The 27,645-nt window shown below is 37.2% G+C and overlaps 1 protein-coding gene and 1 pseudogene across 2 annotated transcripts; one reads left to right on the plus strand and one right to left on the minus strand.

The window, feature by feature from the left end:
* Window positions 1-2,930: 2,930 nt before the first annotated feature.
* On the minus strand, window positions 2,931-3,971 carry LOC143612616 (phytochrome A-associated F-box protein-like). The gene has a single exon (XM_077086560.1). It carries the CDS (start codon window positions 3,969-3,971, stop codon window positions 2,931-2,933), a length of 1,041 nt encoding a protein of 346 aa, XP_076942675.1.
* Window positions 3,972-8,518: 4,547 nt separating this feature from the next.
* LOC143612614 (DExH-box ATP-dependent RNA helicase DExH8-like) lies at window positions 8,519-23,598 on the plus strand (annotated as a pseudogene). Its single transcript, XR_013149971.1, has 15 exons — window positions 8,519-8,730; window positions 13,778-13,955; window positions 14,404-14,577; window positions 14,674-14,821; window positions 15,757-16,071; window positions 17,002-17,148; window positions 17,406-17,452; window positions 20,548-20,681; window positions 21,185-21,465; window positions 21,554-21,676; window positions 21,766-21,910; window positions 22,050-22,315; window positions 22,385-22,573; window positions 22,669-23,192; window positions 23,383-23,598. The product of XR_013149971.1 is annotated as a DExH-box ATP-dependent RNA helicase DExH8-like (transcript).
* The last annotated feature ends 4,047 nt before the right edge of the window (window positions 23,599-27,645 follow it).

Genomic DNA, 27,645 nt, shown 5'->3' on the forward strand with positions numbered 1-27,645 from the left:
ATTACCAAATGAAACATGTGACGCGTATATTTGATGTCGTGAAGACGTGAAATGACAACAAAATGAAGATGTGACATGTTAGATTAGCTTGAAATGCTGACAAAAGGAATTTTATTTTTTTTCTAAATTGTTAGTCCACAGCATAAGTTTTCTGATGTTAAACGAGTCGAATTCATGGGCCATAAGTCGTAGACCAGTTTAGAGTCAAAGTTAAAACGTCATTTTTGTTGAAAATTAGTCGAACAAAAATATTTTGGTTTTCGTTATGTCAAGCTGAATATGTTTTAAGGGGGTCTGTCAAGATCAAGAGGATGGACAACGACATCAGTGGTGCAAACAAACCTAATCCTTTAGGTGGTTTTTGTTTTTTTGTCTAAAAGATTGAAAACAATGGCATGATGTTCATGTCCACTTAAGTCTGAACGCACCACAAAACACTTTGGTTCAAAGGTTCAAAATGGGAACGCGTCCTTTTATATATATATTTACTAGCTGGGTGCCCGCGCGATGCAATGGGGTGCATGCGCAACTCGACATTGAACGGTTACTGATGACAGGGCGCAGTAGCCCAAAATTGGACACGTAACACATGCAAAGCCAATTGTGTGTAATCGAAGATTGAACACGCGTAACCGGACCGGAATGCATGTTACCCGACATTAAAGCATGCTTAACCAATACCGCGAGTGTAATTCATGCCGATTACCGGTGCAGGGTGCTGGGTTTGAGCGCTTACCAAGATTGGGTTATGTGCGTTACGTGGTACCGGACACGCGTTTATCAGCTCCGGTACATGTAAACAACAGCATCTGCGTAATCGGTGACGAAAATCAAGAAGCAAACCCGAAATATACAATAATTTCCAATAAATCATTTTTTAAACCAGCCCGTTTTGGCCCCAAACCCGATCCAACTCGACAACGTTCTGACCTGGCCCCTTTCTATTCGAACCCAAACCAAATTAACCAATTTTTTTTATCGACTCGTTCCGACACTAATCTACTATTACAAATGACTTGAGCTCGCCCGACTCAACCTGTTACTGGTTCTAAACGGCAATCGCGTAACATATTAACTTTTTAAAACTAAAAACCTATAGCAACGTCATATTCAAATTAAAGAGAATAAAATGCTCGTTTTTATGATGTATTTTTTTTGAAAAAATAATGTATGAAAAGGTGACAACCGTTAAAAATTCATGGGGTAGTTGGTTTGAATTAGAGGGCATATGGGTAACAATTATTTAAATTTACCAAAAAAAAGGTAGTGAAGTTGAAGGACCAAAATTGTAAGTAAATTATGAAAGAATGAAAGTTTACCTAATATTTGTGAGTAAAGACTTAATTACCTCTGATTTCTATATTTTTGATACATTTACATTAAACCAATATTTGGATAATTAGCAGGTCCAGCAAGTTAAACCGGAAAGCGTTGTTGTTACCAGTTTCATTACTAGCAAACCGCCAATAATCCCAATATTGCCTCCTCCATGAACCACTTATAAGCACGTGGACATCTATACTTGTGGATATATACACTATTAATTCGTTGGGTAAAACCGTAAAACACATACCATATAACTGATACGGCTGAAGCAACATCTGTTAGGAGGTTCAGAAGTAATTGATCGGTGTTGTAGATTTGAAGGTAATTAGTATGTAGACCAGCACACAAAGACACCATTAGCCTTGTCACATGGTTTGTCAAAAGCTTTAGAAGGGTCGGTGTTGTAGCTTTGGAAGTAACTAGTCATGTCATGGACCAGCATACGCACATCGTTAGCCCCGTAGCTTGGTTCGCCAAGGAACTTTGGAAGCAATTGGGGTGTTGTACATCTGGAAGCAACATGGGTGTTTGGATTGGCACAGACATTATTAGCCTCGTCCCCTGGTTTTTCTTCCAAAATTCGGCTATGGCGTGACAATAAGGTCGGATATTTATAGTATTAACTAAGAATTGATCGTCACAAGTCCTATTTATAGGGTTTGATAGCAGGGTAGTTGGTTGGAACAAATGAGGCACGCCGTCAATATAAGATACTATTCCTCGGACATACCAAATCAGCTGACGAAAATTGCATGGTTCAGACAGTGTTGCAGAACATGTTGTGTGTGGTTCAAATGTTGTCGAGTGTTGATGGTTGTATGGTGGGAGGGGGAGATTCACGAGTATTTGTGTTTGTGAAGAGGACTGCCGAATAAGCCCGTGGCAATCGGAAAAACTGAAGAAAGCAAAGCCGTGATTGAGAGGGATTGAGATGGGTGGGTCCATGTGTTGAATAAATAAGAAAACAAAGGAAAAAGAAGTTAAAAAAAAAAAACAAAACCAAAAATACCTATTTTGGTAAATAATTTTCAAATCACCTATTTTAGTAAATAATTTTCTCCACCACCCTATTTTGGTAAAAAAAAAAAAAAAGCTCATACCATGAAGCATGGCGCATTAAATATAATGCAAAGTTGTAAACTTTGGTAGTTGTCGGTAGCCTAACGTCCGGTTCAAGGATATAACCATGCACGAATGAGATCCGATATGAAGATCATGTAGAATCATTATACTATGTAACAAAGATTGAATGAGATCCGATATAAAGATCAAGATCATTTAGAATAACTACACGATAACATCCTATATGAGTGAGATCCAATAAAAAGATCAAGATCATTTAGAATAATCATACAATAATAACCGAAAACAAGATTTCAATGACAAATATCCAGATCTCCATCATCAATACACATCTAATGAGGTTATTTATCGAAAAAAGGAGAAAATAATCATTTATAATAATTATACGATAACATAGATTCAATACACAAAGAAGTAAATGTAAGCATCCATAAAACAATCAACGACCTACTAATCGATAATAAACTGCAAGAAAACAATAACAAGAGACAGACAACAAAGAACCTGAACCTGGCTGTCATTCAAGTGTACAAAGGCCAATCGGTCCACGCACCAGACACATGCCCATTCTCACACACAAAAGCCCGAACCACCGGCTCACCATCATCATGGAACCCATAAGCAGGCCTCAAACAGAAAGCCGAATGCAAGTCCCAAACATCATTACTCGGACAAAACGCACAGTTCAGCTCAATCTTACTCCGATTCCCATCGTTAATCGTCCTCCAAACCCTCGACTTCTTAAAGTCCTTAAAAACACCCCTGAACAACATATAATTCCGCTTCTCCTCCGTGTGCACGCAACCCGGCCAATCACAGATATACAAACAATCGCCTCGAAACCTACTCGCCAACAACTTATTCCCCTGCTCCCTGCTAAAATTCCAAACCTCGGAAGCTAAATGCGACGTCAAGCACCTACAAACCTTCCTCTTCTTATTCTTACAAACCGCAATATCAGAAGCTGCTTCAACCACATCAAGATCACCGGCTTTCTCATCATCATTAAAAACGTCTTCGTGAGATTTTAAATTCTTATTATAAACAGTATCCAAATACAAATCATCATACAAAGACCAGGTGTTAACAGCCGCATACGTCTCAACCTTATCAGTATCACCCCTATCGCCACCACCACCAGCAACAGCAGGTATCGAACACGAAGGCTCGCCCGTTCGAACAATATAATTCTCATCCGGGCCTAAATCACGCTCGAGTCCGAAATCCGAATTCTCGAGTAAGACACCCGAGTGGACAAGGCCCGGGCAGCATACGGCGAGCTTATGCAGCGACGCCCAGCCGCCGGGTGGGAAGCACAGTGACGTGATAGATGAGTTAGCAGGAAGTAGGTCGGAGACCACAGCAGGTATCGCCTGGTGGCATTTGTTCTTCCAGCAGATCGTACGGATCAGCCACGAGAACTTGGTGCAGACGCACGCGAGACGAGACCAGTTACGCGGATCGTCAACCAGCTTGAAGAAGATGTTGAGGACAACGTCATCTGATAGATATGAAAACACATTATCTGCTTCAACTTCAGATTCAATTTCGGATTCAGACATATTTGAATTGAATTGTGTATCTGACTTATTGATTTAATAATGAATTGGAAGATGAGATGGCTAGGGTTAGGGTTGATTTGGTTATCTGAATTGGGGATTTGATTTGATTTGATTTGATTTGATAGATAGAAAGGGTGGTGAGGATATGAAGCTTTTTGGGGGGATTGACAGATCGATAACGACGTTAAGACAAGGGGGGGAGTATTTCACGGTGAGCCATCCATTGTAACGGCGTGCATCCGGACGCATTTAGTCTCCGTCAAGTGTTGATGTTGAGCCAATAATGAGTTGGGAAATGGAGTCGGCGACGTGTTTTAATTGTTTACCATAAATGATATCTTCATTCTTTGAATTTTTTTCCTTATTGATGATATGATATTATAATAATAATAATAATAATAATAATCAATTTACTTAATTTGTGCCCGGTTGTTAGTAGGAGCAACCTGTTGTGTTACGATGACGGACACGAATTGTATTGGTATTAACTAGATGACGGACACGAATTATGTTGGTATTAACTAGATTCGTATCTGTACGTATATTAAGCCAAAAATACAAATTAGTAAACAACTAAAATAGTAGTGATATTCGTATAGCATATGGTATAAAAATTTTGCATATTTAAAACAACGTTTATTCGGTTGGTAAACACAGTCGTTACATTTGATCGGTATCAGTTATGTTTGTTATGTTTCGGAACTAAAACCCAAAAAATTGTTCCGTCAAGTTAACATCATTAAAACAAAAACTTTAGCGTTACGCCGGCTCGATGTGAATTCTATTAGTATCAATTAGGTTCATTACATGTACGAGAACTAAACCTAATATAATTTCGTCATATTTAAAGAAATAACTAAATAAACAGCAATCAATACATATATGGATTAAAAAAAAACACCCAAAAAAATGCTTCAATGGGGACTTGAACTTTTGAGCTAATTAGTATATCACGAATTAGAAAGAACACATCAAACAAAGTCAATAATTTGAATAAATCTTAAAAAGTAATTATATAAATAGTCATAGTTTTAAAAAACTTTGTGACATCAAAGTTCTCAATTATACTAATTTATAATTAGTTTTGTTTAAAACTTAATAATCAATTTCACAACAAACAAGAAATATAAAGAGTTTAAGGAGTCAATGTTGTTTTCCACAGCCGCCTTGCAATATTTGTTTTTCATTTATTTTGTCATTATTTCAGCATATCATTGTTGTATGTCGTCACGCTCCTCTCTACTTTCAAACACCACTCATTCAATCTCCCATTTGTTGATGCATGCCGATAGCGAACTAGTTTGTTGTTGTCCCCATTGTTATCACTTAATTCCCATTCTCCACAAATTTGAAGCGATTGTAGGAGGAAATTTTAAAATATCTCCTCTCCTAAAATCCCTCCGGTACCTCTTAACTCCAACCAACAAGCTTGGTGTTTTCTTGTGATGTCATTAGCGATTAGGTATTTTCACAATTAGATGTGTTCTCTTACAAGGGCTTGTTATGAAGTATACGTGCTAGAGGATGAAATCATGGTACGTGCTAAGAAATATGATGTTCGTTATCATGTTGAGTAGACCATTCGCTTTGTTTTACAGATGTTCCCTGAAACTTATTGCAACAATCATATTTTTAGCCTCATTTTGATATAATAATAAAGCAGTTTGGGTAATTGAAAAAATGTCTTAAGTAAACTTTTAGATTTCCATAGCAGAAAATAGAAGTATCATTAACTACAAAACTTATACAAAACTATTCAAATAAGATCTGTAAAAAATAACATCAAGGGTGCAAGCTAAATACAACCACGAGGTCTAAAACAACTCAATAATACAATTAACAATAAAATGAGTCTGAATACTTAGGCAAATCATTATGATGTTATATACAACAAAGTGAACTTCTTAGATGCATTGCCTAACACAATAGCAAATGTAAATGTAAACGAGTACGTATATGCTTACGAAAAAAGAAAATAAATAACTTTTAAGAAAATACATTAATTACAAAATTATTTAATTATAAATATAGACAAAGAGTGATGGTTTGTGTCACAAGATTTTCAAAAACCCATGTAAGTTACCTTTTAGATAAATTATGTTGATAATTTAACAATTTATTAAGATGGTGTGATGGTTAGAGATGTGCTTGTTAGGTTGTTGCTTGCGCAAAATCAATGGTGCAAGTTTAAGTCTTGAATGCCACCTTTTAATATGAATTTTTTAGGTTGCCTTTTGGTTTTATCATGGTCTCATGGATAGTTTTTTAGAAATAAAATGATTTTTAAATATTTTATTGTTTTTATTTGGTTTAGTATGTACTTCTTTTAAACATATGTATTCTTGTATATAAAATATGTTTTTTTACTTATAATATTAAGTTTACGGTTTAGTGTTGGCACCTTCGATACCGATTGAATTTGTGTTGGTTCGATGCCCTAATGCACGTAAGTTTTCTTTTTGGTTTAAATATGCTAATATGTTGTATGTTGACGTTGACGTTGACGAATTTTTTAATTTTTATTTTTACCATTGATAAAGTAACCTGATACTAACCGATCCGCGTCATGCTTTTAACATTTTCTTTATCACGAGGCTATACAAATGTCAATACTATTCTAGCCTTCTACTGATTTATTTTTTTAGGTTTATTGTTTTAACGTTTTTTCTATCATAAGTATATACAAACTTTAGAAACATGCAATGATATAGTCATGTAGATCGTTACATGTTCTAAAATTTTGAGAAAATAAGCGTCTGACTCGGCGCAACGCGCCGGGCTAAAACCTAGTTTTCAAATAAATACTAAAAACTGAAACAATCATGGACCTGCGATTGGAGCACATCAATGATACAATACTCAATAATCAATATTAAAAAAAGGAAAATTGGAAATAAATAATCTCACCTTTCGTGACTGGTCGATAATAATCCTACCTTTAAAAATCACCAACAATGGTCCCATCTTTTAACTATTTTTATCTCACTGGTCCTCTGTTAAAAAATACTTAACGTCGTTATGTTTTTTCCCTAGTTTCAAACCGATGTTTTAGGGCTTTTGATCGGAAGAACGATATGAGTCGACTGATGTAAAACTTATTTAGAAACAATGATTCAAATAGCTTGATTTTTGTTAATTGAAAATTCAAGCACCCGAATTGAAACATTGTTTCATCGTTTGGATCACCATTTCAATATAAGTTTTACATCGGTCGACTCGTATCGTTCTTCCGAGCAAAAGACCTAAAACATCGGTTTGAAACTAGGGAAAAAACATAACGGCGTTAAGTATTTTTTAACGGAGGACCAGTGAGACAAAAACAGTTAAAAGGTGGAACTATTGCTAGTGATTTTTAAATATGAGATTATTATCGGCCAATACACAAAAGATGAGATTATTTATTTTCAATTTTCCTAAAAAAATATAAAAAAAAAGATACAGTGAGGTATTGTAAAACAAATAAAACTTGACATTGACACTATAACAAGACTGCATTGTTTTAATGGTAAGGCTACATGTTGTAGCATAACTTTGCCCAAAACACAAATAAGTGTGAATTTTATTATTTTGGTAAAATATTAAACAATAATTATCAACATAATACTGCATATAAAGTTTTAAGGTGTAACGCTCGTGGGCTATGACGATGACATATACTGAAAAAGGAAAGTTTTAATGACACTAAGATGTAGGAACATTTAACTGTTTTAAAGGTATGTTCGCTTATGAAATAGCTACTAAATTAGTTAATCTCATATCGCATCCAGTGTCTTTCTATATGTAGGCATCATATTGCAACCAACAACGAGGTATCATAAAGTAGGCAACACCACCTTTGGCTTGATGAGTTTCGTTTATGGACATTGATTTCGTAACTCATTATTTGAGAAATCATAACAATTAAAGTTACGTCTCCTTAAAGTTGGATGAAACGCCACATCCCATGTTTTCATTAGTGTTGGAGTCGATAATGGGATTTGCCCGGGTATCGTGGATGACGTCATTCAACGATACCTAAATCTACAAAAGGGATTATTATCCCACTTTAATTGTGCCATTAAGGTCGTGTGATAAGAGTGTGTGGAGCCAACTCCGACAAGCCAGCTTATATACAAAATCATAAATGAGTTTAATTATAAAAGATAACTGTTAATTCAAACGCGAAATATACAAATTTGTGTATCATACAAAATTAAAGAGCATAGAGAGATACCTACCAACTAATATATCATATAAATGAATGTTTTATATATCATTAGTTTTTGTAGGATGCAAATAAAGGTCTATCATCATTTGTTAGTGAAAGGGACTTTGAAAAAATGTGATTCCATTGACCATTGAGTCTCGTAGAAGGAAGAATATTTTAACAGTAGCATATTTAAAATAATAATATTATTTTAAAAGGGTATATTAATATTGACTTGGGCCACACCAAGTCAAGCCATGCGTCAGAGTCGTGCACAAACGACACAGCCACATAGACTCGTAACCTCATCATATATATATATATATATATACACACACATATACACACACAGTCTCACACCAATCACATTTCATTTTCACACACCCAGGGTTTTACGCGATGCAGGAGTTGCCGTCGATTTCCATAGCCAACCACTCGCCGTCGTCATCGACGTCATTATCATCACCTTCGTCGGATAATTTCAGAAACCTGCCTATCATGTCACTCGTAGCAAAATTGTAGAGAAGATAATGGAGAATCGCGTCACTCTTATCGTCGGTGAAACCGGCTGCGGTAACAATAACATTTCTATAACTTAATTATGTCTAGTTTTTCGGTATAATTGACTCAGTTGACTGTTACGAAGACTCGCTTTGACCTTTTACGTTGATTGAACTCATAGTAGTATGTTTAGCCTGATTTAGGGAGAATTATATCGGTTGTGTGACCGGCATTTATAATGTACGTATAAGTAGAACGATTGTTAATGCTTTTGTGCTGTGATTTAATTGTTTGTGTGACTGGTTTATTCTTTGTTTGATCAGGCGTGATATAGTTAAGTAAATTGGTTACGAGACTGTGTTTAGGGGTGTCTATCAAGTGATTGGATTCGGTCAACTGTGAATAATTTTTAGGTTTAATTTACGCGAGCTAAAAACGAGCAGAGTGTTCGTAGGCCTTGTTGGCCCGGTTTATTATATGAAGTCAAAAGAGGAGACGGGTGTGGGCGGTCGGGCCCAAGCCCGGCCCGGTTTAGATTTCTTGCATAATAATTTACTAACCCTAGTTCAGTCTCTATATAAACAACATTATGTACTTGTAATATTTGTCACTCAATAAAGATATACCTAGTTGCCACCCGTGGACGTAGGTCAGTTTAGACCGAACCACGTTAAATCCTCGTGTTCGTTTATTGCTTTCGTGTGTGTGTTCGGTTTCGTGTGTGCGTTTAATCCTAACAAGTGGTATCTAGAGCTTAGGTTTGTTTCACACGAAGAACTCGTTGAACCGTTTCTTACGCCGTCGCGTCACCGCTATCAGTCGCTAGGGTTCCGCCGTCGCCGTCGTTATTTCTTATTGCCGCAGTAGCGCCACTAGAAGAAATCGCCGAAGATCGTTATTATCAGGTTCTGTTATTATTTTCTGAAAGCAATATTATCATCCACCATCGTGTGCCGTTGCAGAAGAAGACCCTTTTTTTGTTTTGTCTAGTTTTCCCATAAACATGGAGAATTGTGACCAAATTTTGTTTTGGTTTGACCTACCACCTTTGGGCCGTAAAATAGCAGCCCATATTTAGCAAAATCAACTTATTTAGTTTGTGCCACAAATAAAGAGCAGTAGGCTTGTTTTGTTTGAGTTTTGTGGGTTTTTTTGGCAGTTTGGTCTTTTATATTTTATTTGGGGGTCGAGATTCTATTTTGCAAAGTACGAGTCAAGAATAGTTGAATCAAGATCCTATTTTTCGTTGAAGAACAGTTTTAAGTCAGAAGAAGCGTTAAAGAAACGGAGAACCAGTGCCAACCGCGTTTGTCAGGTTTTATCGTTTCAGTTTAAAGTTTCAGTTTCTGATTTTCAGTTCGTATTTCCGCTACGTATAAATAGGTTGATTTTTTAACAGAGTTCAGTAGAACAGTCGTTAAGTTCAGGCCCGTGCCATTGCTGTGTCTATCTCTGTTTTTATCCAGTTTTTCGTTTTAGTCATTGTTATGGCAGAAGACGGAAAGGTTTCGATACAGAAGTTTGACGGACAGAAGTTCGGTTGGTGGAAGATGCAGATTGAGGCACTACTTTGTCAGAAAGACTTGGATGTAGTGCTTGAGGATGAAAAACCAGAAAAGTTGTCAGAAGCAGATTGGAAGAAGTTAGACAAGAAAGCTAGGGCTTGTATTACATTGTTGTTGTCGGAAGATGTGGCGTTTAACGTCATGAAAGAAACCACAGCCCGTGGTATGATGGACGCACTATCCAACATGTATGAGAAGCCTTCGGCAGCGAATAAAGTCTATCTTATCCGAGAGCTAGTGACAACAAGAATGAAAGAGGGTGGGTCAGTTACAACTCATATCAATAATCTTAATTCGATCTTGTCCCACTTAGTGTCAGTTGACATTAAGTTTGATGATGAAGTTCAAGGCCTCTTGTTATTATCCTCTTTGCCCGACAGTTGGTCGCAAACAGTGACTGCAGTTTGTAGTTCGTCTACAAATATTACTTTCGATGGGATTCGAGATCTGATTCTGGGAGAAGATTCAAGACGCAGAAGTTCAGGTGAATCATCAGGCAATATGCTAGTCACAGAAGGTAGAGGTAGGGGAAAACAGCGAGGCAATGGGAGCAGGAAGAGGAGTCAGTCTAAGACTCGTAAGGATATTGAATGTTGGGGTTGTAAGAGAAAGGACACTTCAGGAATCAGTGTCCGAATGGTAAGAAAGAGGTGAACGTTACAGAAGACGACACAGATGACGGGGTCAGTAGTGATGAGGCTTTGGTTTGTAGTGTTGAGAGTAGCGTTGATGCTTGGGTGATGGATTCTGGTGCATCGTTTCATGCCACTCACTGTAGTGAAACGATGAAGAATCTTAAATTTGGGGATTTTGGAAAGGTTCGACTAGCGAATGATGATATTTTAGAGGTTACGGGTATGGGAGACGTTGATTTGATAACTTCAGCCGGTACTTCTTGGACTTTGAAAGACGTGAGGGTTATTCCAAGTTTGAAGAAACGTTTGATTTCAGTTGGGCAGTTGGATGACCAAGGGCACGATGTTAAGTTCGGGAATGGGCAGTGGAAAGTAGTCAAAGGGAATCTTGTGGTTGCTCGTGGCAAGAAAATGGGTTCGTTGTATATGGTCGATATGTCACCGAAAGGAGTGGATACAGTTTTGGTGAAAGACAAAGTCCGGTTCACAGAATCTCGTGGGCAGAAGAAGGTTCGTTTTGCAAGTAACAAACCCAGAGCCAAAGTGAAGATTCAGGATGAACGAGCTAGGAAGGTTAAATCAGTTGGGGGACATCGTGACAGTGGGAGCACAGGTCGTGTTTCAGTTACAGTTCCAGGTCGACAGTGGATTAAGAAAACCAGTATTCCAGCTGTAAAAGTCTCTCCAATGAATTACTTGCTGAATATGGAGAGTGTTTGTTCTCAGGTTATCTCAGGATCCGGTAGTTCGTTACAGTGGGAGCCGGTAGGGACAGAGAACGGGTCAGGGGCAGTTTCAGCCATGACTGACGTGTTGGAGCTCCGGGGTTCTTCAACCGGCCTTCAGGTTAATTGATGAGAAGGCGGTGGCAACTAGAAGAAGTTTAATGTTCAGATTACAGAAGTACAATCAGGAGTGCAGACGAGAGTACTCAAGGCCTCCGAGTGGGAGATTGTTGGGTTCGTAGGCCTTGTTGGCCCGGTTTATTATATGAAGTCAAAAGAGGAGACGGGTGTGGGCGGTCGGGCCCAAGCCCGGCCCGGTTTAGATTTCTTGCATAATAATTTACTAACCCTAGTTCAGTTTCTATATAAACAACATTATGTACTTGTAATATTTGTCACTCAATAAAGATATACCTAGTTGCCACCCGTGGACGTAGGTCAGTTTAGACCGAACCACGTTAAATCCTCGTGTTCGTTTATTGCTTTCGTGTGTGTGTTCGGTTTCGTGTGTGCGTTTAATCCTAACACAGAGCTCGCAGCGCATTGCTAATATCAAACGTCTGTATTATAGTGAGTTAGTGACACATTACAATGTTGAGTTGAGAATGAGGTTCCTTGAAATCAATGTTTGTAACACCTAAGCAAATTACACAAATTACACCCACTGTGTTATAAGAAAGCTCAATCCTAATTACCGTCAATTCGTTTTGGGTGTATTGATTGTGAATGGCATGAGAACTCCACATTTAATTCTAGGATGAGTAGTCTCCACCCCCATGATCTCTTCGTTGGCAAAGCTTACCATAATGGTTGGTATGAGGGCCCGAATGCCACAACAATCATCTTATTCTCTGCTCTTTTAGCCCTCCATTCTCTTTGCTCGATATTGAAGTTACGGGTTACTTGAGAGTTGATGAAGAGAAAACAAGTCCCATTAGACTAGTTATGTAATAATCATATGTAGAATGTGTCCAAGTGTAACCTTCTCTATATATAGAGCCGCTATGTAACCCTATTATACACAAGATCAATATACAGTTATTCCTTTTGGTTTAAGTGTATGTTGGTATTAAAGCCAAGTTCCTACTAAGCCCTAGTTGTCAGCACATGAACCCTAGCCGCCGCTCACAACAACTACTCACGCTAGCTGTTGGAAACCCTAATTTCCATTACAGGCTGCACATAATAGCCAAAACAAATTGCCCACTCACCGCCAATGGATCTTGTCGAAAAACAAAAAAACGGTCATAAATATCTAGAAGTTATCCAACTGTGATATTATTCTCCATATATGGAGGCCCTATGTAACCCCATTCTACAAAATTAATTAAAGATACTTTTCATGGTTTAACCAGCCCTTTTTTCTGTCTCATTTACTGACCACAGAAAAAAATTGTTTGCAGCCCTTTGTGATTTAGTTTGGTTATAGATCATCAGTCCAACTCATTGTTAGTTATTTTTTTCTGACCGTGGTTAACTGATTTAAAGTTGGCTCTTCTTTGTTAGATATAATACAGTTACTTTAGAATTGTTTTAGCGCATCCTTTTGGAAGCTCGTCTTATAGTTTGAAACTGTTCATGTCCTCTAAAGTGAAATTGGTTACAACTTCCATCTTTCTAATACTGGAGTTCTTAGAAATTGGTTACGGCTTCCATTTTTCTAATACTGGAGTAATGGAGTTCTTATATGAAAGATTCATATACATATACCTTAGTTGCTTCATAGAGGTGCACATAATATTTTCTATCGAAGCTATTTGGAAACCCACTTATAGAAAGAAACATCGCCTTAATATCTGGCTTGCTATTCGTTGAACTATCCATACAAAGAAATGCTACATTGGTATGAAACTGTTTGTTTGTCAGGCGATAAGTATACATATGAACCTCCTTGTAAGAGGCATTTTTCGAAGTTCATTAATTCATATACTTTAAAATTAACACTAGTTTGTTTTTGAAATGTTGTTTCCCTTGACACCACGATCTATATGCCGCGGCTGGCTCAAAAACTCACAATGCATCAAAAAAGTTTCTATATTGGTGATCGTGTGTCTTAAGAGACTTTACAGTTTTATGGAACCTGCATTTATGATTCTAACATCAAGTTCTGATTATATACTGTATTTTCTCTACTGCAAGTCTGCAAGAGCTTAAAAGTTGACTTATGCTTGTTATTTCTTTTTCAATAATCAAGGGAAGAGCTCACAAGTTCCTCAATTTTTACTCGAAGCAAATATTGAGCCAATATTATGCACACAACCAAGGAGATTTGCTGTGGTGGCAGTTGCTAAAATGGTGGCTGCAGCTCGGAACGGTGTAATAGGGGGTGAGGTTGGATATCACATAGGCCACTCCAAGGTTATGTCTGCCAGGTACTCACAATGTTATAATCCTGCTTTACTTAATCCGCTTGTGCTTCACGTGTTACTGCTGTGAGATCGTCTTCATTTTCATTTAACATTTGGTTGTAATTTGCTACTTTGCTTCAAGAAGATTAGCAGTAGTTGTTGACCCAAGGCTGACCATAGTTTGCTTTTGTAGGTCTTATTTTTTTTAGCAAGAATATAGGTAATTTTACCTAGGATATGGTCTAGTTTTCTCGTGATAGTTGTTTGCATGTTAACAACATGCATTCATGTCTTAATGAACAAATTTGTCACTTTAGTTATGAGTAAACCTTAAAATTTAATTAAAATTCCCCTTCCTCCTTTTTCTTCACTGATAGTTGTTTACACTTTTTTCTTCTTTTTTTGCAATAATAGTTTTTGTGCCACTTGATCTTTATAATAATCGTTAAAACCTTATGTTCTAATGTTACAGCTCAAAAATCATCTTCAAAACTGCTGGAGTTTTGTTGGAGGAAATGCGTGAAAAAGGAATGGGTGCTCTAAAGTACAAGGTTATCATACTTGATGAAGTGCATGAAAGATCCGTTGAGTCGGATCTCGTTCTTGTATGTGTGAAGCAGTTTCTGATAAAAAATAGCGGGCTAAGGTTAGTATATTTGTTTCTTTCATTTTGCCTTTTCCCTTAATTTTTGTTTACATTTTTGTCATTTTAACCATTTTTCTTGCATTGTTGCATTTTTAGGGTGGTGTTGATGTCTGCCACTGCTGATATTACAAGATACAAGGAGTATTTTAGAGATCTTGGTCGAGGTGAAAGGGTTGAAGTTTTAGGAATTCCAAGTTCTGAGAAGCATACTTTGTACCAGAGAAGAGTGTCATATCTTGAGCAGGTAGTTTCATTACTTCATAAACAAACAAAAAAAAAACTTATTTCCCAAATAAGTAACCAACCTTAGTTGTGAGCAGTTACTGCATTGCAGGTTTCGATTGAAACGAAATTGGTTAATTAAAAACCCAACATATTTGCAAGGTTTCTCTAAACCCTCGCCTCATGGGGATTTCCAAACTCATATCCTAAGACCAAACAAGATGCAACACTTTCAAAACCATATTTTTCAAACCAAACCCTTATAACAAACACACACTTATATTTATTGCATAGCATACCTATTAAGGCTCTTTTTTATGTATGCTGCATTTCTAATCCTAGACTTCAAATGTACTCTCTCTATTTATACCTTCCCTGAAATCTCAATCTTGCAACCTAAGCATAACAGATTCTTCATAAATGTATATAAAAAGTAAAGATTATTTGTTTTAGCAGGAGAAAACTATGTTTCTTTTATTATGATCGTGCTTATGCCTGTGGTTATCAGATGATTGAAACTACAAATATGCAACATTGCAGTGATCTGCAAGGATTCGTTTTGTCAATCCTTTTTTGGGACTTGCTTTCGCCTGCTAAAACAAATAATCTTTACTGTTTATGTACAATTTATGAAGAGCCTTTTATGCTTTGGTTGCAAGATTGGTATTTCAGGAAAAGTTATGAATAGAGATAGAATACATAAAAGTCTATTGTAAGAAACGCAACAAACATAAAAAAGAGTCTTAACAGGTACGCTATGCAATAAATATAAGGTTTTGGTTTAAAGATCCGCGGTTTTAAAAAAAACTGTCATTTTGATGAATGTTGGTACCTGATTTTATGGACAATGTATTTACCAGTATCCTTGGAATATGAATAATTCTTGCAACTTTTGTTAGTTATTGTGGTATATCTATTGTTTATGCTTGATCCTTTTTGTGTGTGTGTGCAAAACAGGTGGCTGAACTTCTTGACATGAGTTCAGAATCTCTATCTTTTAAATACTGTTCTGGACCAAGCCCGGATTCATCTGAAGCAACTATGAATGTAGAAGTACACAAGCTTATACATAATCTGGTATTGCATATTCATAAAAATGAACCAGATATGGAGAAAAGCATTTTGATATTTCTTCCAACTTATTATGCACTGGAGCAACAATGGCTTGATTTGATTTGTGCTAGCAGTACTTTTGAAATTCACATCTTACATAGTAGCATTGACACAGAGCAAGCTCTTAATGCCATGAGAATTTCGAAGTCTCATAGGAAGGTCTGCCTTTTTACTTTTCTTGTTTGTGTATTAACGGGAGTTTGTTTTTGAGTTTTGGAACTGATTATCTTGTTTTGTTGACTGAAAGTCGCAAATTATGGATTTTCATTGTTTGGACAATCATATTTCAATTAGGATGCTCAAATAATTAGGATGGGGATTTGCCACGACACAGGCATAGCACAAAATTAATGGCTTAGGGTTGTGGCTAAACTTATCAACACAGCCACTAACCCATTTAAAATTAGAATTAATTTTTTTAGAAGTATAAATGCTTCATTAAGCCTGCCAAACCCATTGCAACCGTTTATAACCTGTTGAACTTAACTTTTTAGCTTTTACATTAAGGCCATCCAAGTATGTATTTGCTTTCGTTTATGCCAATCCGGTCAAAGTTATGCCAAAAAAAATATGAAGTGACAAAAATGCTCTGAACATTTAAAATTTAAAATAATGTAAATATTATATGAAATGGGAGCCATCATACCCTTTTAAATTACTTTTAGTAAGGGGAAAAAGCATTTAAATGAGGGGGGATAACCATTATTTTGCATTAAACTTATTGTTTATGCTTTTATGATTTTTAGAAGTTAGCAGCATTTTTCTAAATTTCCAGCTTAAATTGCCCATGGTTGGTATAAACGAAGTTGGGCGGCCTATAAAAGCTGTTTTGACACATGGATGACCTTGATGAAAAAAATTAAATATTTGAGTGGCATCTGCATACACTATCCCTAACTAGGACTTCAAAAGCTTGTCCAAACAGTAGTTTCTGTATCATATATTCTCACGGTTGATTATATAATTCTGATTATTCAGTATGACATAATCACTGTCTTAAAGCACACCCAAATATATTGCAGTCATTTGTTTACAGGAAAAAATTCTAATCATGCTTCACTTTTTTCTGAAACATTCTTCTTGGAGCAGGTGATATTGGCAACAAACATTGCAGAATCTTCTGTAACAATACCAAAAGTTGCCTATGTGATTGATTCATGCAGATCTCTACAAGTGTACTGGGATGCTAATAGGAAAGCTGAATCAGCAGAGATTGTTTGGATATCCGAATCTCAGGTAATTAGTAGTTTGTACTTCGTAGGTTTTTTATATCAAATTCTTGGATAGCTTTCTGAATCGTGTATGTTCACTTTCAAATTAAAGTATTTTGTGGTACGAAATCAATAATCAATGTTTATTCCAATTTTTCGTTTGGTATTTGTGTAAAACCCTATAACCCAAATGGCTTGATTACGCTAAAACCACAAACATAGTTCTTACATTTCTTTCACAAGCTTGGTTAAAATTTAATATTTCCATGTTGCATGTTATAGGCTGAGCAAAGGCGAGGGAGAACAGGCCGCACTTGTGATGGTGAAGTATATCTGTTAGGATTAAACGCACACACGAAACCGAACACACACACGAAAGCAGTAAACGAACACGAGGATTTAACGTGGTTCGGTCTAAACTGACCTACGTCCACGGGTGGCAACTAGGTATATATTTATTGAGTGACCAAATATTACAAGTACATAATGTTGTTTATATAGAGACTGAACTAGGGTTAGTAAATTATTATGCAAGAAATCTAAACCGGGCCAGGCTTGGGCCCGACCGCCCACACCCCGTCTCCTCTTTTGACTTCATATAATAAACCGGGCCAACAAGGCCTACGAACCCAACAATCTCCCACTCGGAGGCCTTGAGTACTCTCGTCTGCACTCCTGATTGTACTTCTGTAATCTGAACATTAAACTTCTTCTAGTTGCCACCGCCTTCTCATCAATTAACCTGAAGGCCCGTTGAAGCTCCCCGGAGCTCCAACACGTCAGTCATGGCTGAAACTGCCCCTGACCCGTTCTCTGTACCTACCGGCTCCCACTGTAACGAACTACCGGATCCTGAGATAACCTGAGAACAAACACTCTCCATATTCAGCAAGTAATTCATTGGAGAGACTTTTACAGCTAGAATACTGGTTTTCTTAATCCACTGTCGACCTGGAACTGTAACTGAAACACGACCTGTGCTCCCACTGTCACGATGTCCCCCAACTGATTTAACCTTCCTAGCTCGTTCATCCTGAATCTTCACTTTGGCTCTGGGTTTGTTACTTGCAAAACGAACCTTCTTCTGCCCACGAGATTCTGTGAACCGGATTTTGTCTTTCACCAAAACTGGATCCACTCCTTTCGATGACATATCGACCATATACAACGAACCCATTTTCTTGCCACGAGCAACAACGAGATTCCCTTTAACTACTTTCCACTGCCCATTCCCGAACTTAACATCGTGCCCCTGGTCATCCAACTGCCCAACTGAAATCAAACGTTTCTTCAAACTTGGAATAACCCTCACGTCTTTCAAAGTCCAAGAAGTACCAGCTGAAGTTATCAAATCAACGTCTCCCATACCCGTAACCTCTAAAATATCATCATTCGCTAGTCGAACCTTTCCAAAATCCCCAAATTTAAGATTCTTCATCGTTTCACTACAGTGAGTGGCATGAAACGATGCACCAGAATCCATCACCCAAGCATCAACGCTACTCTCAACACTACAAACCAAAGCCTCATCACTACTGACCCCGTCTTCTGTGTCGTCTTCTGTAACGTTCACCTCTTTCTTACCATTCGGACACTGATTCCTGAAGTGTCCTTTCTCTTTACAACCCCAACATTCAATATCCTTACGAGTCTTAGACTGACTCCTCTTCCTGCTCCCACTGCCTCGCTGTTTTCCCCTACCTCTACCTTCTGTGACTAGCATATTGCCTGATGATTCACCTGAACTTCTGCGTCTTGAATCTTCTCCCAGAATCAGATCTCGAATCCCATCGAAAGTAATATTTGTAGACGAACTACAAACTGCAGTCACTGTTTGCGACCAACTGTCGGGCAAAGAGGATAATAACAAGAGGCCTTGAACTTCATCATCAAACTTAATGTCAACTGACACTAAGCGGGACAAGATCGAATTAAGATTATTGATATGAGTTGTAACTGACCCACCCTCTTTCATTCTTGTTGTCACTAGCTCTCGGATAAGATAGACTTTATTCGCTGCCGAAGGCTTTTCATACATGTTGGATAGCGCCTCCATCATACCACGTGCTGTGGTTTCTTTCATGATGTTAAACGCCACATCTTCCGACAACGACAAAGTAATACAAGCCCTAACTTTCTTGTCTAACTTCTTCCAATCTGCTTCTGACATCTTTTCTGGTTTTTCATCCTCATGCACTACATCCAAGTCTTTCTGACAAAGTAGTGCCTCAATCTGCATCTTCCACCAACCGAACTTCTGTCCGTCAAACTTCTGTATTGAAAACTTTCCGTCTTCTGCCATAACAATGACTAAAACGAAAAACTGGATAAAAACAGAGACAGACACAACAATGGCACGAGCCTGAACTTAACGGCTGTTCAACTGAACTCTGTTAAACAATCAACCTATTTATACGCAGCGGAATATCGAACTGAAAATCAGAAACCGAAACTTTAAACTGAAACGATAAACCTGACAAACGCGGTTGGCACTGGTTCTCCGTTTCTTTAACGCTTCTTCTGACTTGACAACGATTCTTCAATGAAAATAGAATCCTGATTCAACTTGTTCTTGGTTTGGTTAGGCTGATCAGCGATAACAGGTAATCAGGCCGGCTTCACTGCTCGGCTACCACACTTATACTTCGACCACAAACCCGTAACGGCAGCTGGTTACTCAGTTCTGTCGGCTAGACTGCTCGACACGACTTTTAGCGGTTGATGCTTCTTGAATGACGATCGAACAAATCGGTAATAGGGTGGCGGCGCTACTGCCGGCAAACCCTAATCGAACTGATGACCAACAAGACGAACCCGGTGACCGCTGGGTTAATTTGGCGGCTGCCAAAAAACGAAACCCTAGATCAACCCTATTTCTGCAACTCAAAAAACAACAAGCGTTGGCTTACGGTGGTGTATGGCGGTGGACTGAACCCTAGTCGCGATCGTCGGGCTGGGTTTAGTGGCGGCGAAACAGCGGCGGCGTAAACCCTAACGACAATCGGAGAACCGTAGCGGCGGCGGAACCCTAGCGCAGTAGGGTGGCGGCGGCGGGAGGTTTGGCGGCGACTCGGCTGGTTCAACGTGTTCTTCGCGTGATCCGAACCTAAGCTCTGATACCACTTGTTAGGATTAAACGCACACACGAAACCGAACACACACACGAAAGCAGTAAACGAACACGAGGATTTAACGTGGTTCGGTCTAAACTGACCTACGTCCACGGGTGGCAACTAGGTATATATTTATTGAGTGACCAAATATTACAAGTACATAATGTTGTTTATATAGAGACTGAACTAGGGTTAGTAAATTATTATGCAAGAAATCTAAACCGGGCCGGGCTTGGGCCCGACTGCCCACACCCGTCTCCTCTTTTGACTTCATATAATAAACCGGGCCAACAAGGCCTACGAACCCAACAATATCGACTTGTAACTGAACCGTTTTTTGGCCAATTAGAGAAATTTGAAGAACCATCTATTTTGAAGTTATCATTAAGGCAACAAGTGCTTCTTACTACTTGTTCTGAATCAAGAACTATCAATGATCCAAAGGGTAAGTATCTGTTTGTGTAGGCGAGTCAAGAGGCTGGGTAGACACAAAAACACTTTTTTTTCTCTCTTTTTATTTATTTTTTAAACAGTTACTGTGATCACAGGTACCATACTATTACACATTTTGCTGTCTTTTCACATTTTACCCTTCATTACCTTTATCATAAATGCTAATTTTTTAAGTCAGTGGAGTGTTAATTGCAAGGGCAAATTGAAAGATTCTACTAACCACAAATAGCATTAACTGCACCATCCTAAACTGATTTTTTTTTTGGTTTGTGGACAATATTGTAGGACGGAGGGAATACATTAATAATCCATTTTTTTTATAAGCTGATATTTTCGAATTTACTTTAGGGAGGTTTACACATTTCAGTTTTCTCTTAACTTTTTTCCTTTTTACCCATTTGACCTGTTTAAGATAAATTATAACTCGGCCCCTTTATTAACGCGTTGGGATTTTCTCATCTATTAATTCTAAACTAATTTGCTGGTGAATTTCAGTCTTATTGCAGAAAGTTATGGATCCACCAAGACCTGAAGTTGTTGACGATGCACTAGATTTACTTGTCCATGTTCATGCTTTAGAGAAAGCAGCTCAAAGAGGTCGTTTTGAGCCAACCTTTTATGGAAGATTGCTTTCCAGCTTTGCTTTGTCTTTTGATGCTTCTATGCTTATTCTAAAGTTTGCTGAAGCTGGAATGCTACGTGAAGGCATTATTATTGGGATCTTAATGGACACCCAACCGTTACCAATCACCCGTCCATTTGGATAAGAAGCACTGGTACTAATATTGGTTCTCATGAACTTCAAAATTGTGATTCAACAGTTGATCTGGTAGATTACTGATGTATTTTTGTCTAAATTTACAGTTTTCTAAGTTCACAGATCACTACTATAATCAAGATGGTAAGCTCACTGGTTTAATGGGTAGGAGGGAAGCGATACACATGGCAAATTTTTGTGCTTTTCAGTTTTGGCAGCATACTTTTAAGGTACATAATGGTGACATGATCTATCCTTTATTTATATCAAATATATGTGTTTTGAATAGATGTGATGACATGTACTTCACATCATGAAGGATAATATTCGTCTGGAGCGGTTACAACACCTTTTAAAGTTTGATGAGATAGCAAACACCCAAATTACGTCTTTGAAGACTGAAGACGAGTGGTGTTTGTACCACAATCTTGTTCAGACATCACTCCAGCATGTTGCCGATATATGTATGATTTCTTTTAAAATTAATTTGACCCATTTGAAAATATAAATACCCCAAGGACCCACTGAATAGTAAATTATGAGAGCGCCTTCTTTACTTGTATATGAATGTATGCTAATGTGGAGTAATTGTAATAACTGCAGATGAGGACGTTCTTCATTCTGTGCATAGATTCCGCCCCGATTTTCTAGCAACCTCAAATGGTCTACTGTCTTACTACGAGCCCAATGAATTTCAGCACAAATGTTTTATTACAGTTGAACACAATGACGCTTCTGACCCTCTTGCTACAAATGATGACATCAATCCCATTTATGAAACAAAGAAATGCACATCTTTACCCTTTGTGGGTGCAAACAGCTTAAATAAGAATGAGGTTGCTTTTAGATTGGCCAGCTCGATCAAAGAGGTAGTTAAAGTTTTGCTTCAAGTGTCATTCGGTTACTGTTTTATTCATTTTTTCGGTAATGTCGAGCAGATAAGGATGTGTTATCTGGAGGACTCAATTGGCAAACAGCAAATTCAGAATTCATTTTCTTATAATGGTCTAGAAGCTTCTATATGCAAATTTTTTATCAATGGCACATGCAATAAGGGAGGCCTGTGCTTATTTTCTCATTCATTTGAAGCTAAAAGACCCGCTTGTAAATTCTTCTTATCATTACAGGTATACACCATCTTTCACCTTCTAAAACAAAGATTTTGATAAGTTAATCTTAAACACAATCTTTGTTATCAAATTGATAATAAGTACATCTACAGGGTTGCAGAAATGGAAATTCATGTTTTTTCTCTCATAGTTCAAACCAGCTCTCTTTACCAACTACTGAACATGATTCGTGTGCAGCAGATGATGCACCTGCTGATGCTTCTCTTCTTTTAAGTTTGTTTCCTGATCCAGATGACGGCTGCATTCTTATATTCGATGACTTTGATTTTAAATTTTCTACAAGTTTTGCCAGTGTTTATAGGCCGTCTTCTATAGTATGCACTACATCCGCAGTTCAATCTTCAAATGCCCCGTTTTTGCAAGATTTAAGGGTATTGTGGGGACTTTCTCATCCACATGGGACTATCATTTCTAAAGCTGCGAATAGCTCAATCCCGTGGAAAAAAGTCAAGTGTGCTGTTTGGATTCCTAAGTTTGGTAATATGGAGAACTGGGAGGAACAAAAAGGAATCATTAAAATGTTTTTTGAGTATCTTGCTATCCGTATGCTGGGTGATGCTTTGTCTAAATCCAAGTTGTTCTCGTTATGAACAACCTCCGGTTCGCTCAACTGCAGGTATCAATAAATCTTTCTCCATTTTTTTTTCGTTTGATTTGTTTTTTAAATATGTTTTTTCATTATATTCGTTTTGACTGTTTGAGATAAAGCAACCACAGGCAAGTGACTTGTAAGTAAATGGGCTGAAAATGTGACTTAAGTTTGGATTTGAAAACTTAAAAGAAGTGCATATGATGTATGATTGCAGGTTGAAAGCCTCGGAAGAGAGAGCTTCTTTTACCTTAGTGAATCATTTGCATTTGATGAATACAGCTTCGGGAAAGTGCCCGATGGGGTTGGTACTAAAAAGCCAATGCTGGCATCAATGGCAGTTGTGTATGCATTTGATTTGCATCCTCCAACCGATATTCAGCGCAGTGACTATGCATCACTTCTCCACAACCAACTACATAGCATAACATAGGATGCAACTCTTGTAGGAGTTTTTTGTTGGTACATCGTACTTTGGCGTTTTACTTATGTTGAGATTGTTTTGAAATTATGGGGGGTTTTTTTTTGACGGATTGAGTCGGGCACCAAAATATATTTGGGTTTTTGAGCATTGGTCTAGGCTCGACTTTATGTAAGTTTTTGAAGATATTAAAGTTTTCAACTTGAGTGTCACGTTTGCTTCCATGTGAATTCTAATGTGATGTTTTAACAAAAATACAGAACCCTCAGGCCTCACGGTTGGATTTATGTATCTAACGGTGCCCGTTTACTTGAAGAATGGATTCTCTCTGACAACGCAATATTCGTATGAATGTAGCAACATTGATTAATTTGTACGTTTAACCAGTTAAGATCATATTTTAGGGTCATGTAATACAAAAGTTGTGTATTTACCTATTTGCATCAAAGCAAATAATAACAAGTTTGACAGTTTTATGTGCTAGTATGAACTTCAGTTTTATTGGTTACAAAGTTGTTGCTTAGACCATCCCCATTGTTACTTGAGGGATAAGAACACCCACAAGCATTTACGTCAGATTTCTACTAATTCTTAGTTAATAGGGGCACATAAAAAAACACTCTTAAAACTCGATTCACATCATTTAATCAAATAGAGACATGTCATTTTCTTTTACCAAAGTATCTAAAAGTTTACCAAATTAATAGAGGTGCTTTTGAAGATGAAGTCAATGTGTCCCATAAATAGACAATTACAATATTACATATTTACATGGTGGTGTGAATATAGAGAAAAACCAAGCCATGGTGTCTCACATGTAAATGTGTCAGCCACCTAAAATAATTAAATAAATACGAAAAAGTTATCTTCTTCTCTAACAATGTTACCATCGTAGTTTTAGACTTTCAGTTGAAGAAAAGATCCAAGATGTTCTCTTCATTTTTCTTTTTGGTCACCGATCTAATGAGTTAATACTTACACTTCTAAGCAATTTTCGGTTTGCCCTCGAATCAATGGGTTCGAATAGTTTTTTTGTAATTATAATGGGTTCGCTCGTCGAGAAAGAATGGGTTCGCTCGTTAATACGACGTTGTAGGCTATATATAAAACCGAAAAAAGAGTGGGTTCGGCCGAACCCAGTGGGTTGTGTGTACCTCCGCCACTGCGTCTGCCACCTCAACTAAGTGCGCTCAAATGCATCCAAGTTGCGGGTAGTCTTATGTTATGTCCCTTGTAAATTTCTAAAAGACTGCATGATCTTTGATTCTTTGATGAGTTTCTATCTTTTGATGAAAAACTATTTACCAAAATAGTGTTAGTTGAAAAATATTTGCCTAAGTAGTGTTTTATTAGTTTGATAGTTTTTCTCTACTAATATGAGTGGAAAACTTCAATTAGTTAAAAATTTATGACTTAATAATTTTTAACCGGGTTAAATAGTTATAAAAATATATCAATTTTTATTTATAAAACAACTTTTGCATAGCTTAATACTAAAATGAAGACTCAAGTTGTGGTCTAGTGGTAGGAGGCTTATGTTCTCTAATGAAGACTCAAGTTCGAAACTTACTTGTGTCACTTTGGGTGAATATTGGTAATGAAGGATTTGAACTAGGCCTTGTGCAAAGGTTGTCAGTTTGAACCTCGAGTCCACCAGGTTTTTCGTTCCACCGTGTGTTATGCCAGAGAGTTCTGCTCTTGCGGTGGCACAACAACTGTCAAGTGGCAATCGGCGGTATGGTTTCCCAGGGGAACGCCCAAGCCAAATTCTGAAAGCCAGCGTGGACCCGGTTAAGACAACATAGTCTGGCCAGAGTGGGGCTATAGGGCTCTCCAAATTTGAATAATACGATAAACTAAATACAAGAAAGTCGTCGTTCTAACAAAAAATACTAAAAATGAACCAAACAAAAGAATATTGTATTTACATCTCGATTTGTTTTTTTTATTATTATTATTTTGTATCTTTAAAGATACATTATCTGTGACATTTGTCAATTTCGGGTTATTTTATACTTGTATTCTTAATGTAAACTCGACCCGTTTTGTATCCCGAACCTTTCGATATTATCAAAATGATGAATTGTATGTTAAATATTTGTTTTATAGTTGTTGGATAAAAAAAAACACCCTTTTCGGTTCTTAAAATTCTCCGAAAACGCTCAAAACGAACTCCAGGGACTAAAACTATCAAAATGGAGACTTGAAGGACCCATTTGTAGTTTGTGCTTTCTTGGGTCTATAACCAACCCATTTTCATGAAACACCCTTTATGAAAGACCCATTCAACTTACCCTATATATACACACCCATCTTCTTCATTTATGCTTGCTCATTTCTTCATTTCTCTCTCAAATTCTTGAATTCTAAGATGTTCTTCATAAGCTAATCTTTCATTTTAACTAACTTCTCAATACTTAAAGCTTGATGTTACAACATTATATATAATATACACTCCTTGTTTACCTTCGGTCTTTCATTTCTCCGGTCTCGGCCGGTTGAAATGTCAGACTAGTAAGGCAAGGTTACATGGAGGACTTTGTAGCCCTTGTTTATATATTTAACAAATCTAACCATATAACTTGTTATACTTGCTTAAATTCTACATATTTTAGTTTATTTTTCATATTTGTCAAGTTTCATGGTATTGGGTATGTGGTGACTAGCCTCGGTTTCATCCCGAGTTGAGAACCGAACCAAAAACCGAACTTTTGTTTAAAAGCATTATTGTTAACTTTTTGAATGTAAAACTTGAGTATTATTATTTATAAGTTATTTTACAAGTTCCATGGTAATTGGGTATGTGGTAACCATCCTCGGTCTTATTCCGAGTCAAGGACCGAACCAAAAACCGAACTTTTGTTTAAAAGCTTTATTGTTAACTTTTTGAATGTAAAACTTGAGTATTATTATTTATAAGTTATTTTACAAGTTCCATGGTAATTGGGTATGTGGTAACCATCCTCGGTCTTATTCCGAGTCAAGGACCGAACCAAAAACCGAACTAAACCGAGTTCACTCGCTTAAGACACACAAGTGTGTTTTTAGCCACCAAAACTCATATTTTTCTTTAAGATTATATTTTAAATCAATTTTAGTTAATTTCTAAACATACTTGGCATGTCGGTAACCAACTTGATCTTATAACAAGTTTGAACCGATAAGGTCGTATACTCGCTTAACGAACGTTATGGTTCTTCACAATAGAACTACATACTTGGTTAAGTCTATTTTGATTTTATTGAGTTATCTCATAACATTTATTATTTTGGGAAGTTAACTGTGAGCTTGGTCAATTATCAAGTCCCGAACCGACAAACCCGAACACTCATTTAAACCTCGTTTTGGTATTCTTATAACCAAATATTTTGCAATATCGCATTTTAACCCACATTATTACTTAACATAGGTTGAGTAAAAAAAGAAAAAAACTAATGAATAGAATACCGAGACCCGGTTTTGAGTAAACCTATTTTACAAAACTCGTTTCTTTAATTTCTCAAATATTTACATTTTAAATCCTAAACTTTATTTATTTACTTTATTTGTCATGTATTTTATTTTAAACTCTTCCAAGACTACCTACTAACACAAGACCTGTTTAATATAGGCCTTGCTCGTTAAACCGATCTCGCCGATTATTCACGACACTATCTTTCAAGTTTCTTGTTAATGTGAGTACTTTTTCATCCCCCGTTTTCCATCTTTCGTTTTGGGGGTGGCATTGCATACTTATTCAAATTCAAACGATTTATACTTGAGTCTTAAACCACAACACGTATTGTATATGTTTACTTAAATAAATACTCGATTTGGTGTTATATGCTTTACATGATTATGTGCAAATTCTTGAATGCTAAGGCGGGTAGCCTCTTGAATGCTAAGACGGGTAGCCTCATCAAAGTATGATCATACGTTAATTCCAAGTATATATGGTACCCCCATATAGAAATGTGTCGTCAATGTATTCTTATTGACGATTTCATTATTGTTGTCAATGTATTCTTATTGACGGTTCGTCAATGTATTCTTATTTACGGTTTTATTTTCTAAATTGTT

This window comes from Bidens hawaiensis, unplaced genomic scaffold (assembly GCF_021521415.1).
Source record: "Bidens hawaiensis isolate Kalapana, Puna unplaced genomic scaffold, B.hawaiensis_p1.1 tig00035059_1, whole genome shotgun sequence".
Classification (NCBI taxonomy): Eukaryota; Viridiplantae; Streptophyta; class Magnoliopsida; order Asterales; family Asteraceae; genus Bidens; species Bidens hawaiensis.

What these genes read in the sequence shown, in the direction of transcription:
- LOC143612616 (XM_077086560.1), bottom strand. Translation starts at nt 3,971, where the DNA reads ATGTCTGAATCCGAAATTGAATCTGAAGTTGAAGCAGATAATGTGTTT.